This window comes from Rana temporaria, chromosome 2, assembly GCF_905171775.1.
Source record: "Rana temporaria chromosome 2, aRanTem1.1, whole genome shotgun sequence".
Taxonomy (NCBI): domain Eukaryota; kingdom Metazoa; phylum Chordata; class Amphibia; order Anura; family Ranidae; genus Rana; species Rana temporaria.
Genome location: NC_053490.1, coordinates 300,874,291 through 300,888,480, shown reverse-complemented (window position 1 = coordinate 300,888,480; position 14,190 = coordinate 300,874,291). Strand labels below are relative to the sequence as shown.

The 14,190-nt window shown below is 46.1% G+C and overlaps 1 protein-coding gene across 1 annotated transcript; it reads right to left on the bottom strand.

Annotated features, from left to right (window-relative positions):
• Positions 1–148: 148 nt before the first annotated feature.
• ATP5IF1 (ATP synthase inhibitory factor subunit 1) lies at positions 149–13,739 on the bottom strand. The gene is made up of 3 exons (XM_040337289.1): positions 13,591–13,739; positions 4,416–4,528; positions 149–430 (listed from the first exon to the last, which is right to left on the bottom strand). The coding sequence occupies exons 1-3, from the start codon at positions 13,666–13,668 to the stop codon at positions 289–291; spliced, it is 333 nt and encodes a 110-aa protein (XP_040193223.1). The 5' UTR covers positions 13,669–13,739; the 3' UTR covers positions 149–288.
• Between the last annotated feature and the right edge of the window lie 451 nt (positions 13,740–14,190).

Here is a 14,190-nt window from a genome sequence, read left to right as displayed (position 1 = left end):
AACTTTTATGTCTCTATACCCTGTAAACAATCATTTCAGCAAAAAAAAAAATATTTCCTCTGGTGATCCTTTAAAGTGGAACACACACACACACACGGTTTCTAGAATTCTTACCATGCAATACTCCAAAAGAAAAAAAACACTGCAGTATTGGTACTTAACTGGCTGACAGTTATTTTATTGCGATACATTTAAGGATATCACAACTCCATGTCACAGAAGAAAATAAGCTTTTAAAATGGTATGTTCTCCCAAGACAGCAAGCAACACCTAAGCAGATCCGTGCAACTAATCATCATGTTTCAGTTTCTTAATTTTGCCCTTGTGCCGTTCAATTTCCTTTTGCAGACGCTCAATTTCATCCTTATGATGATGGATTTCTTCTTCATAGTGCTTCTTTAGAGAATCTATCTGCTCCCTCTCCTTTTGCCTGCAGGACATAGGAGGAGATCATAGAATTAGTTACATATTCTCCATTACATGATAAAAGTGAATCAGAACACAAGTACGACATATGAAATGCTGCATCAACAAGAGTGTACCATTGCCAAAAGGCCCTTCACACCGAATGCAGTTGAATGCATTTTGAACTGCACTCCAACTGCAAAGACATCCAAAAATCAAGGTAATACTATGAACATAGTTCACATGGTTTTTTATTTTCATGCAAAGTAGAGAATTTTTCTGCACCACAAATGCAGGGAAAGCTCTACAAATGTACTGCGCCCCTTTAAGCTGAGCCAAAAAAAATGGACGGCAAATGCAGTGCCAAGCGCAGTGCAAAACGCATTGAAGTGCATGTCAAAACACAGTTGGGTGGTTTCTGGTGTAAATTTTGTGATACGGCACTGCGCCGCTTTAACTGACAATTGCGCGGTCATGTGAACTTGTACCCAGACAAGGTTAATGTTATTCCCCCTGCCCCACCCCACAAATAGAGCTTTTTGGTGGCATTTGATTACCTTTTTGCTATAATATCCCACATTAAAAAAATAAATACATTTCCCTCAGTTTAGGCCGATATGTATTAGTCTACATATTTTTTGAAAAAAAAAATAATTTAATCGCAATAAGCAAATATTGATTGGTTTACGCAAAAGTTTTAGCATCTACAAAATAGATGCTTTTTTTACACTAGTAATGGCGACGATCTGCGATTTTTACCAAGACTGCGACATTGCGGCGGACAGATCGGACACCATTGACATTTATACAGCGATCGGAGCTAAAAATAGCCACAGATTACTGTATAAGTGTCACTAGCAGGGAAGGGGGTTAACACTAGGGAGTGATCACAGGGTTAACCGTGTTCCCTAGGTGTGTTCGACTGGGAGAGGTTCAAACTTGGTATGAACACACGATCTGTCTCCTCTGCCGAGTGCCGGGATTTGCACGCGCGCCTGCTGTGACATCTAAAAACAGACGTACAGCTACTGCGATTTGCGCAGCCGTGCCAACCTGCCCCAGTATAACTGCAGCGGCTGGTCTTCTAGCAGTTAATCTCTCAGCAATGTGATCTCCAGGCCTTAAACAAATTAGAAAAAAAAAAAAATAGACACCTTACGCCTGTCCACACATGTCTTCTCCCATGGCTGTCAGATTTGAGCTACATGCACATGGGCAAAATTTGCCAATGCAGCAAAAAAACACTGCATATTTCTTGTGTGCTGGATGGCCGAGAGCTGTGTACAGTTGCCCACAGACATGAAAGGGTGTAGGCGGCTGTACACAACTATTTGCTTTAATTACTACACACACCCAAGGTGTGTACAGTGTATTACTTTACACAGCTTTAGGACATCTGGCATACCAGAAACAGCGTTTTTACGCTGCACCAGCAAATGTACCCGTGTGAATGTAGCCTTAGGCTGACCATTTATATTACAGTCTATCATCTCCTTTAGCTCTGCAAACTGTAGTGCATACCCATTTTGATAAGATTAAAATTGTAATTGTTTAGCAATACCTCATTCGACAATTCTAAAAAAAAAAAAGTGTACCGTTCCAATTTAGTCAGGCCCCCTCATACCATTAACTTTAAAATTCATGAAAGAGGGAAAAATAAAAAAAAGGGGGGAGAAGGTTCCCATCACCTGAGCCTGGAGGCTGTACCGACAGTACAAATCAGAATATATATACCATTGGTGGATGTTGGTAACGATTTGGGAATCTATGGACTAGACCCCACTGAATATAACAGAACCTTACTTTAGACCAGGGGTGGGCAAATGTGGCCCTCTAGCTGCTGTGGAACTTTGAGGCATTGCAAAACAAAGCCACAACCATGACTCCCAGAGGCATGATGGGACTTTTAGTTTGGCAACAGCTGGAAGGCCATCGTTGCACACACCCATTTTAGAACTAGCAATAACACTGGGTCTGCACGCAGATCAAAATACCCTGATGGGTTTGTGTCTGTAGGAATGGGCCTTTCTAGGCAGACTGCATGTGCATGGAGATTGCCCTGGGCCAGAGTTTCTCAACTCTAGTCCTCAAGACACCAGCAGGTCATGTTTTCAGGATTTCCCTCAGATTAAAATGGTGGTGGTAATTACTAAGGCAGTGAAACTGATCAAATCACCTGTGCGAAATGGAAAGCCTGAAAAACATGACCAGTTGGGGCACCTTGAATACTGGAGTTAATCATTGCCCTAGGCAACACCTGCATGTGATGGAAAGGTTGAGGGGATTATCACGGTGCCAAGATAGAAACCAGACAAATTATTTTATATCAAAAGTAGAAAATATTTTAAGGTTTTACAAGATAAAATCTGATTCAAAATACAATAGAGCAAGAATGGATCGTGGGAGCAATTTCTAGAGATATATATAATGCCTCGCCACTCATCCCAGCCAAACGTATATACCAGGGATAGGCAATTAGCGGACCTCCAGCTGTTGCAGAACTACAAATCCCATGAGGCATAGCAAAACACTGACAGCCACAAGCATGACAACCAAAGGCAGAGGCATGATGGGACTTGTAGTTTTGCAACAGCTGGAGGTCCGCTAATTGCATATCCCTGGTATATACCATACATACCCTCGAATTTTTTGTACAATAATGCTTATATATTTAATGTAATTTACATTTTAAGTGTATGCTAAAACAGTTTTGTTTTATTTTAGAGTATCTCACAGAGACGATCTTGTCTTAATTCCCCTGAGGAAGCCAGTGTCTGGCGAAACTAGTAGGGTTGACTCGATCAATAAATATATCTCTAGAAATTGCTCCCACGATCCATTCTTGCTCTATTGTATTTTGAATCAGATTTTATCTTGTAAAACCTTAATAAAATATTTTTCTACTTTTGATATAAAATAATTTGGCTGGTTTCTATCTTAGCACCGTGATAATCCCCTCAACGTTTCCAAATCCCTTTTCTTAACCAACCTAGGGATGAGGTGCTGTATCCCTACTAAGACTTTCGATCACTAACCCCTCACTTTACCTGCATGTGATGTTTAACCCCCAGAACTGAAATCCAATAAAATGAACAGGGCAGGGACAGTTGGGCTGGGGAGGAAAGGCTGTGCTGGACATTCTCTAGCTCCAGTGGTCCCCAAACTTCTTTGGCACCAGGGACTGGTTTCATGGCAGCAAATTTTAACAGGGACAGCATGTGTGTGGTGAACGGGTCAGAGGATGGGATATTCACAGCGTCTGCTCAGCCCGCCCCCCCTTTATATCATTGTCCTCAGTTCCCCTTCACATTACAGCTTTGTTTTACATTAATGCAACAGGAACTGCAGTTCTCCTAGCAATCATAGCCTACTCCATCAGTGCCCCTGGAGCCTTTTCCCATTCTAATCTCTGCCTCCCCTGCTTAGAACTCCTACCTTTGGCAGGACAGAGGCTGTGCTCAGTCCATGCGTGTCCTCCCGGTTCCCTCACCTACCCAACAATGTTGTCCCATCAGCAGGGCAGGGGGGTGGTAGGAGCTCTCCATTCAGATCTACAGCTCCTACTGATAGAATGGCATTGTTTGCCAGGAAAGGACACACAGGCATGGCTGCACAGCAGTTGGTGAGCAGCAACCATGGTCTGCGACAGCCCTGTGTGGACCATGGTGGATGCTCACCTCCTGCTGTGCAGCCTGGTCATCAACAGGCCTTGTACCAGCACTGGTCCACGGCCCGGAGGTTGGGGACCCCTGCTGTAGCAAAAAAAAAAAAAAAAAAATAATGGGGCAGGCTAGGACTTGCTGCAGCTTCAAATGCACTGTGAGACGCTTACAATGTGCAGTGAAAGCAAGACTATCATTTCAGGGCCTGTACAACTGCAAGACTGAAGAGAAGGCTGAAGTTCAGCTCCAACGTGTAAAAAAAAAAAAAAAAAAAAAAAAAAAAAAAAAAAAAAAAAAAAAAAGCATAACAGTCTTAAATCCGAAAGATACATGATAAAACCAACACACTTGAAATATCTCTCCTCCTCAGCAGCCTGGCGTTTGCCAAATGCTCCTCCGGCCTCTCTCACAGATCCTCCGCCTCCACCGCCTTTACCAGCACCTTTTCCCAATTCTCCCAACTGTGAAATAAATAAAAAAATTTAAGTATTGCATACAAATCTCAGAGCCTACATTTCCACCATGAATTCTGAACTTAAAATGTTATTGTAACAGTGGAGCAGTATATAAACCGACTAAACTGTGTAGTCACTGTGCCGCAGGTTCACTCAGCAGCAAGAAAACACCGAGTTTTGTACTACTTTTGGTGACTTGGAGTGCGATTTCAGTAGACATCTGAAGAAACCCGCACAGGTGTCCCAGAAATGGCTCCCGGAGTCAGGACTGAATGAAATTGTGCGAGTTCAGCTCAATAATTTCATTCCCGCTGTCAGTGTGAACTTAGGCTAAAAAGCACTGCCTGATGTATACATACCCATGTGGTGAAGAAAGCCCCCTGCCAATTAACATTTCTTGTCTGCATAGCAACAGGCACTTATTCATTCTGCAACACTTAAATAGATTGTCCCCAAAATAGTACCTGGCTTTCCAATGACTAATACACATGCACTATTCAGGTGTATTTTTAGCATAGAAGCTGAAGATCAATCAGAGGTGTTCATACTGTACAGAGTTCCATCTTTATAGCAGTGCACTTTGAATAAAAGGTTAGCCTGCCTTGAATGATTTAACTCCCACACACTGCAGCCCCCAGAAAATACTTAGGACAGTCTTTGGGTTAAACTTACTTTGGTGGGCTTTTTATAGTATTTGTCTTTTCAAGCAAAAAGACCGGAGTTAGGCTTACCGGTAACTCTGTTTCTAGGAGTCTTCCAGGACAGCCTCTTGAGACCTTGGGCTCCTCCCTCCGGGACAGGAAACACGTACACCCTTTTCTTTAAAGGGCGGTCCTCTAGATCTCCTCCTCAGTTTGCCCGAGAAATACCAGAAGATCCTGAAAGACATAGTCTACTAACACATCGTTAGATCATTTTATATCTTCACCACAATTACAGTTCCTTAACAGACACCGGGTGGGAAAAACTCCGGCTGTCCTGGAAGACTCCTAGAAACAGAGTTACCGGTAAGCCTAACTCCGGTCTTTCTCTAGTCGTCTTCCAGGACAGCCTCTTGAGATGACAAGCAAGAACTTACTGGTTTTTAGGGTGGGACTACTGTCTGGAGGACCCTTCGTCCGAAGGCCTGATCCTTGTCTGACAGCAGGTCCAACCGGTAGTGTCTTGCAAAGGTTGAGTAAGATGTCCAGGCTGCCGCCTTACAGATCTCTTCCGGGGACGCTCCTGCTCTTTCTGCCCAGGAAACCGCCACTGCCCGAGTAGAATGTGCTTTAACTGTAGGTGGTTCCCTACCCCCTAACGTATATGCTTCTACAATCAACATCCTGAGCCATCTGGCAATAGAGGATTTTGATGTTCTGTGACCCTTGCGGGCACCTGAGAAGTTAACAAAAAGTGAGTCACATAGTCTAAATTCCTTTGTGACTTCTAAGTAAAATAAAAGACTTCTTTTAACATCCAATAAGGACAAAAATTCCCCTTCATCATTTTCTGAAGAGGAAAGCAAGGTTGGTAGGACAATGTCCTGAGTCCTATGAAAGGTAGAGGCTACCTTGGGTAGGAAGCTAGGATCCGTCCTAAGAATTATCCTATCATCAAATACAGATAGGAAGGGTTCCCTAATAGAGAGGGCCTGAAGATCGCTGACTCTCCTGGCTGAGGCTATGGCCACTAGAAAGACTGTCTTAAGGATAACATGTTTCAGAGAAGACTCTTCCATCGGTTCAAATGGTTTGTTAGTAAGAGCCTTTAGTACCAAGGACAGATCCCAAGAGGGACAGGCTCTAATCCTAGTTGGATTAGATCTTGTCAGACTTTTGAAAAAGTTTTTGACGAAGCGATCCTGTTGGAGAGGTACATCCAAAAAAATACTTAAGGCAGCCGCCTGTACTTTGAGAGTGCTGACTGATAAGCCTAAGTCCGCACCTGCCTGCAAAAATTCTAGCACTACTGGGATGCCGGAATGATTCATTCCTTGTTGTATCTTCCAGGAATTGAATTTTTTCCACACCTTAGAGTATATTGCTCTAGTTACCGGTTTGCGACACCCTAAGAGAGTCGTGACCACTTTATCTGAAAAACCCCGTGCTTTCAATAGTTGCTCTTCAGAAACCAGGCAGTTAGTTTCAGGTTCTTTATTTGAGGATGAAGGACTGGACCTATAGACAGTAGATCTACTTTCTCTGGAAGTGTCCAAGGTGGATACAGGGCCAGCCTCCACAGGCTGGCGAACCATGGCCTCTTGGGCCAGAAAGGCGTGATCAGAATCAGATCCGCGGGTTCCCTGAGAAATTTTTGGATTACCCTGGGAATCAACCTCACTGGAGGGAATGCGTATGCCAGGCTGAAATGCCAAGGATGTGAAAAGGCATCTATCCCCTTCGCTTTGTCTTGTGGGTGAATGGAAAAAAATGTTGTAACCTTCCTGTTCTCCTTTGCTGCGAACAGGTCCACCTCTGGTAGTCCCCAGAGTGAGACTATCTGGTAGAAAGTCTCCTGGTCTAGAGACCACTCGTCCTGACATACTACCTGTCTGCTGAGGAAATCTGCCAGGGTATTCAGTGAGCCCTTTAGGTGGACAGCTGAAAGGTGTACCAGATTTTTCTCTGCCCAGATCAAGATCTGTGTAGCTGTTGCCTGTAGGGCTGGGCTCCTTGTGCCTCCTTGCTTGTTTATATAAGCTACTGTGGCAGCGTTGTCTGTCCTGATTTGTAGATGCTGACCCACTAGATAGCACTTGAAGCCCTGAATGGCTTTTAGAACGGCTAACAGTTCTTTTTGGTTCGATGACCGAAGAACCTCCGAGGACGACCACTGACCCTGGGTCCAAACTTCTCCCAGGTGGGCGCCCCAACCCCCCCTGCTGGCATCGGTGGTCATTACCAGAGCCACTGGCGGATCCCAGAGAAGACCCTTGTCCAGGTTTTCTCTGGCTCTCCACCACCATAGGTTTCTTTGAATGCTCTTTGGGATAGGTATTGTGAGGTCCAAATCCTCCTTCCTGCCACTCCAAAGTTTGAGCATATGTGCCTGGAGAGGACGCGAATGAAATCTGGCCCAGGGTACCGCCGGAAAACAGGCCGACATCAGACCCAGAACTCGCATAACTTGCCTTATGCTGATCTCCTGATTCGTCTGGAGAAAAGCAACCGCCTGATCTAGTTTGAGAATTTTTTCCTGGGGAAGGAAAATCTTCTTTTCTACTGAGGATATTCTGTATCCCAGGTACATCACCTCCTGTGATGGTATCATCTGCGATTTTTCTTCGTTGACCAGCCAACCCAGGGAACGCAGGAAAGACAGGGCTACCTTCAGGTCGCTCTCTAACTGATGACCAGACGGGGCTATGAACAACAGATCGTCTAGGTAAGGCACTATTGTTACTCCTTGGAGTCTCAGTGGTGCCAGGGCTTCTGCTAGGACTTTGGTAAAAATCCTTGGCGAGGAAGACAGGCCAAAGGGAAGGGCCCTGAATTGCAGATGTTTGGTAGCAGAACCCAGTCTTACCGCTAGACGCAGGAATTTTTGGCATTCCTGACGGATCGGAATGTGTAAATATGCGTCCCGTAAGTCCACGGTGGCCATATAACACTTTGGGAAGATCAGACTGGTGACTGAAAATATCGATTCCATTCTGAACCGTTTGTAACGGACCCACTTGTTGAGGGGACGAAGGTTTAAAATCAGTCTGTACTTTCCTGAGGGCTTTTTCACCACGAAGACATGTGAATACACCCCCTGACCTTCCTCCTCCTGGGGAACTTCCAACAGAACCCTCTGATCCAACAGGTCCCCTAAAAGGAGACCCAGGGCCTCTGCCTTCTCCCGGTCTCTGGGAGGTTGAGTGACCAAAAATATTGGGGGAGGGGGAACTGAGAATTCCAGCCTGTAGCCGTTTTCTATGAGGTCGTGTACAAACGGACTGACTGTTAATTCTGTCCATTGTGAGAGGAACTCCCCCAATCTTCCTCCCACAGGGACCTGAGTGTCACTGGGTTTTGGGGGGAACCTGAGGAGGGTTAAACAAGATTCCTCCTCTTCCACGTCCCTTTTGGCCCACCCAATGTTTTTTAGGATGTGAATCCCGGTCTTTCTGGCTTTGCCTAAACCCTCGAAAAAAGCGTTTATTTTCTTTCTTTTTTCTTTCCGGGAAGGCTTTCTTTTTATCTTGTGTCCTTTCTAGTGCCTCCTGGAGACCCGGACCAAATAAGTGATCGCCAGAAAAAGGTAAGCCGCAGAGCTTTAATTTTGATGCGGCGTCACCCGTCCATGTCTTTAACCAGACCGACCTTCTGGCTGCGTTGACCAACGCTGCAGATCTGGCTGCAAGCTTCACCGATTCTGAGGAAGCATCGGCTAGGAAGCCAGCCGCCTTCAAGAGTAACGGGAAAGATTTTAAAATCTGCTGCCTGGATGTACCAGCAGTGATATGCGCTTGGAGTTGATTAAGCCAACACTCCAAGTTCCTGGCTACGCAGGTAGCCGCCAACGCTGGCTTAAGTGCAATAGTGGAAGCGTCCCAAGCCCTTTTTAAAATGATGTCACCCCTTTTATCCATTGGATCTTTAAGTGTTCCAAGGTCATCGAAGGCCAGGTCAGTTCTTTTTGACACCCTGGCCAGAGGTGCATCTAGCTTTGGAACTTTGTTCCATGGGAGCGTAGTATCTTCCTCAAAAGGATATCTACGCTTTAGGTTCCCTGCAAAAAAAGGTCTTTTTTCTGGTTGCTCCCACTCCAACAAGATCGTTTCCACCAACGACTTATGAACAGGAAAACACCTGGTTTTTACCGCACTACCTTGATAAAGTTGGTCGTGCTTAGATAGCTGGACCTGTTCCTCTCGGATCTCTAGGGTTTCATATATTGCTTTAAGCAAGTCTCCCACATCTTCTAGAGACAGTCTATATCTAGTCCCCCTGGAAGAGTCTTCTTCTTCTAGCTCAGAGCCAGAAGCTGAATCTACCTGAGAGGAAGCCTGGGACCGAGTGGACCCTCCTGCTTCCTCCTCCTCATGCTCATCCCCTTCGACCGGAGTTGCCAAGGACGGGGCACTAGGGGTCCTATATACCGGGGACGGCATCTGCATCCTATCCATCATTCCCCGGAAAGATTTGAAAGTGGATGCTAGCTCATCTTTTACAGATGATAAGACTTTTTGGCATTCTGCCACAGAGTCATCTTTGACCAGACTGGAGATGCACTCTACACATAGAGGCTTTTTCCAGCTGGAACCCAATTTTTCCCCACATACAGCGCACTTTCTTTTAGGGGCTTGTGCTGGCGTTTTGTCCTGAGATTTGACCTAAAATCAAACACAAACACCATGCTTTAGTATAAAAGACAATGCCCCCTGACAACCACCCGTGTGTCAGAAAAGGTAAGTGCTGGGGAGCCCTCCACCACAGGCCCTGCCCAGGGAGGGAGAAAAGGTCCTGAGATAATTCAGACCATGTCCCCCCAAGGTAAGTGAAGAGTCAGCCTAGCCCCCCTTACCTGGGAGACGCCGGAGCCGGTGGACCCGGAGTCTGTAGCCTGCCTCGCTTCCTCCATCGGTCCTGTGTCCTTAAACAGCCCGGCTGCGTATGGAACACACCGCTCCGTGTGCCTTTCTTCCACTGCCGCGCTTTAAGTCGAATGGGACTAGGTTTCGACAGCGCCCCTTGATGACGCCGTTCCGGTGACGCACTTCCGCCTTGTGGAACGCATCCGTCCCGCCCCTCAGCGCCGCTCCGGAAGAGGATCTGCAGTGCAGAGCGGCATGGCCAGCCAGCGTCTCTCGCCGCCGCCATAGCTGATGTACCGCGCTGTGCCCTCAGAAGGAGACCAACGCAACAGGTACTGGGTACTGCAGGGGGGGATGCCGACATCAAGGGTTCCCACTCTCTCTGAGCTTTAGACAGCAGTGAAAAAACGGTGACCTTTCTCTTCCTAGCAGGAGCAGAGGGGTACCAGGCAGAGAGGGAATCCAGCATTTTAAAAGTCCCTTAAAAAACGTGCTCCTTCCCTTCTGGCAGGAAACACAATAACTGAGGAGGAGATCTAGAGGACCGCCCTTTAAAGAAAAGGGTGTACGTGTTTCCTGTCCCGGAGGGAGGAGCCCAAGGTCTCAAGAGGCTGTCCTGGAAGACGACTAGAGAAAAAATGCTTTAAGGTCCCATTCACACTACAATGCAGTGCGGTAAGGCCGCATTCCCATGGAGCTTCCCCATCACACTGCCCTTGCATTCTGCTGTGGGGGTCAGCAGATTGTGTTGGGACACCCAAAAACAGGTCACAAACAGTGCATTTGCCCCCACTTGTGCCATCCGATGTGCATTTCAAAAAGTAGCGCATGCACTAATTTTGGTACAGTGTGATTTCAGCCCATTCAAAATGAATAAGGCAGAAATCGCACAGAACTGCATGTAAATCACACAGGACGTTTCACGTGCTGTTCCTAATGTGAAAGGGCCATACGTTTTTGTTCACACATGCAGCGCCCTGAAGAGCAATCTGCATTTGGAATGCTTTTATGGGGAATTTGACAAGCAGTGAGGAAGAGATATTCTATTCCTTATTGCCCGATTTACCCATATAAATGGCAGACTAGCACACTGCAATCACATGCAATTGCGGCCTGGCTCCACAGAACTGTACTCATCAAGCTCGGTGGCGGTAACACCCGACAAATGTGGCATGGGGTTTAGTTTTTACTGCAGCGTGTACAGCCACGAGCAGCTATATGGCAGTGTTCAGGTGGATGGTAAAACGACAGCTCAGCCACCTGTGGCTTTTGAGCTCCCCCGTCACTCAAATAAAAGGGCAAAAGAAAAAAAAAAAAAAAAAAAGTAACAGCGAATACATATGATGACCCTTGGGAGCAATCTGACTATACAATTGGTTTTAGATTACCATGCAATACGAGTACCCACCTTCACTAACAATTTGTTTCCAATCAGACAGGCCCTTGCGCTACATTTTTAGTTCGATCTAAAGATAACCATACAATTTATCTGTACAAGCTCTGTATACTTTGATCTACCAAAGTATATAATGCAAGGCCTGGCTTTAGACGGTTTGAATCTTGGCCAGTTCAGCAGGAACCATGTATGGGCAGGCCAAGTGTACCAAGTTGATCGATCAACTTGGATACAACCAGCCTGCCGGATCTTACATGCAATTATCTCTAGCAGCTATCACTGGTTTCCCCCGCCGGGAAAGATTCCCCTATCAGCACCTGTCTGTTGATGGGGGAGTCAAGCAAAATGTCTTTCCTGCAACCAAATTCACTCCGTGTACGAGCTGCTTAAGGGCCTGTGGTTTGAATGATTGTAAAGGTAGGTTCTCACATCATTACATAGTTTTGGTAAATTGTATTGAGATTGTACAGGGGTTGCAATGTGTATGGTGACCCTAAAGACGCTACAATACAGTGCAGTGGTTGTCAGCTTTCTTGCATGTGTCCCAGAAGGTAGAGGGGGGGGCATTGTTTCAGATTGCCGCTGTGATCTTACCCAAAATTAGGAGTGGGTACCTGTCAAAAACATACCTGATCCCCTCAAAAAGTTCCAAATGTGGCAGTGGAGGGTGCGGGCAAGCAGCTTTCCCCTTTTGGGAGTTCTGCTTTAAGGAGCTATATGCAGATGGGGGCATTTACATGCTGCAGTCAAAATGATTTGTGTCTGGCAAAATCTACTGAACATGTAGACATCGGGTGGCAAGCCAGCCGAATGCAACAAATTCAGCCCACAACTACATGCAAGGCATGCTGCATTTATCAGCATAACTGGGGTTAAAAACAGAAGGCGGTCAGGAGGCATAGCATCACCTCCTCACTGGCGGTAAACTGCCTCTGAAGTGTGATCCAAAGGCTAATTTGGTTTCAGAAGAGAGATAGATTTAGACCAGGGTTACTTAACTAGGGTACCTCTACAGCAGTGATATGCAATTAGCAGACCTTCAGCTGTTACAGAACTACAAGTCCCATGAGGCATAGCAAGAATCTGACAGCCACAAGCATGACACCCAGAGGCAAAGGCATGATGGGACTTGTAGTTTTGCAACAGCTGGAGGTCAACTAATTGCATATCCCTGCTCTAGAGGTTGTTAGGGGTTCCTTGCACAATGACAGATATATATCTGCCCCTCAGAAAAGTTCCCACTGACATCACTGATCTGTAGGCTGGGTTCACACCGCAGCACAGAGCAGGGGTCTGGTGCGTCCCCATTCACCGTTTCAGGTCCGAATTCAGACCCAAAAGACGCACGGAACTCCCACGCAATTCGCACCAGAGCCACTATGGAGATGTGCGAACCGGCTCCATAGAGAGGCAGTCACACCCTCCTGACATGCAATTCGCAATAGTGTGAACCCAACCTTGGGGGGGGGGGGGGGTAATGCCTCCCAATGACCAGCATACTAACGGATCATGAGTTGTAGCCAGGTTCCCTGAGACCAAAAACGTATTTCAATGGTTATTCGGTTTTGAAAAAGATTGAGAAAGGCTGCTTCAGACACATGTCTAAACATACCCTTGAAGGCACCCCCAATGCATTTCGCAGTCTCGCACGTGCCTGCGGCTAGCAAAACCTGATATTACCAAGTGTTTTGATGTGAAGCAATTTTAAAAGTTGCACTTTATTTTAGCACACTCCTGTGCGTTTGGCAGCCCACCAAAATGAATAGGCTGCCAAAAACAGCTGCAAACGCATGCATGATGGCATGACCTGGTGCTAAACATGGCAGTAGTCTGAGGTAAAGGGACACAAACCCATTTATATAAAGTCATCTGTGAATCGATCACAGGTCCACCAGACACAAACTGAGCATGCATGGAGGTCAGAACAGCGACATCATAGAGCTCCTAGGTCTAGGATACACCGTTTTATGGGAAGTGTTCCTTATTCATTGACTCTAATAATACAAATCATTAAAGGCATTCACCCACAGCATGATAAACACAAAGCGTTAGCTTTGGATAAAGTCCTATAAAACAGATCAGCTCCCTTGCTCTGTACACACAAGCCCTGGCCTGTCTCACCAACTTATATCCTTAGTCATAGCTCCCTGTCCCCCCTCTTCCAATCACCTGATCAGAAGAACGCCTCAACTGCATGAAAAGAACATTCCGGAGACTAGCACGAAGTAACTGCACCTGGGCGGCCATCTTCCCCAACGAACCTGACCTTGTCCGCTGCGCAGAGCTTTCCGGGAAAGTGTCACCCTCGCCACAGGCACTTCCTGTTATAGGCCGGGGCGCAGGCGCAGTGCGGGATGAGAACCAAGCCTCGTTTTGCTGCGCCAGGAAGGGGGCGGGTCCTCCAAGGAGAAGAGTTGTGGAGCTCTGTTTTCATTCTGTTGCTTCAGTACATTGTTTAAAGAAAAGGAAGAAAGGTCAAACAATGACATGATGGTGTATGACATGATCACATGATGGTGTATGTTATATTGTATTGGAGGGTGCAAGTGTTTCTCATACTTGTTATGGAAAATGTTCATAAATCTGTACTTTTTATTTATAATTTTTTAACTGAAAGCAATATTAAACCCAAAAGCAAAATGCTGATTTGGAGGGACTGTCCCTGATTTGGAGGGACTGTACCTGATCTGGAGGGACTGTCCCTGATCTGGAAGGACTTCCCTGATTTGGAGGGACTGTCCCTGATCTGAAGGGACTATCCCTGATCTG

What these genes read in the sequence shown, in the direction of transcription:
- ATP5IF1 (XM_040337289.1), bottom strand. Translation starts at nt 13,668, where the DNA reads ATGGCCGCCCAGGTGCAGTTACTTCGTGCTAGTCTCCGGAATGTTCTT. An exon ending in TGAGGCGTTCTTCTGATCAG is followed by an intron (nt 4,529 to 13,590) that starts GTGATTGGAAGA and finishes TTTATTTCACAG; the next exon opens with TTGGGAGAATTGGGAAAAGG. An exon ending in GAGGAGGAGAGATATTTCAA is followed by an intron (nt 431 to 4,415) that starts GTGTGTTGGTTT and finishes TATGTCCTGCAG; the next exon opens with GCAAAAGGAGAGGGAGCAGA.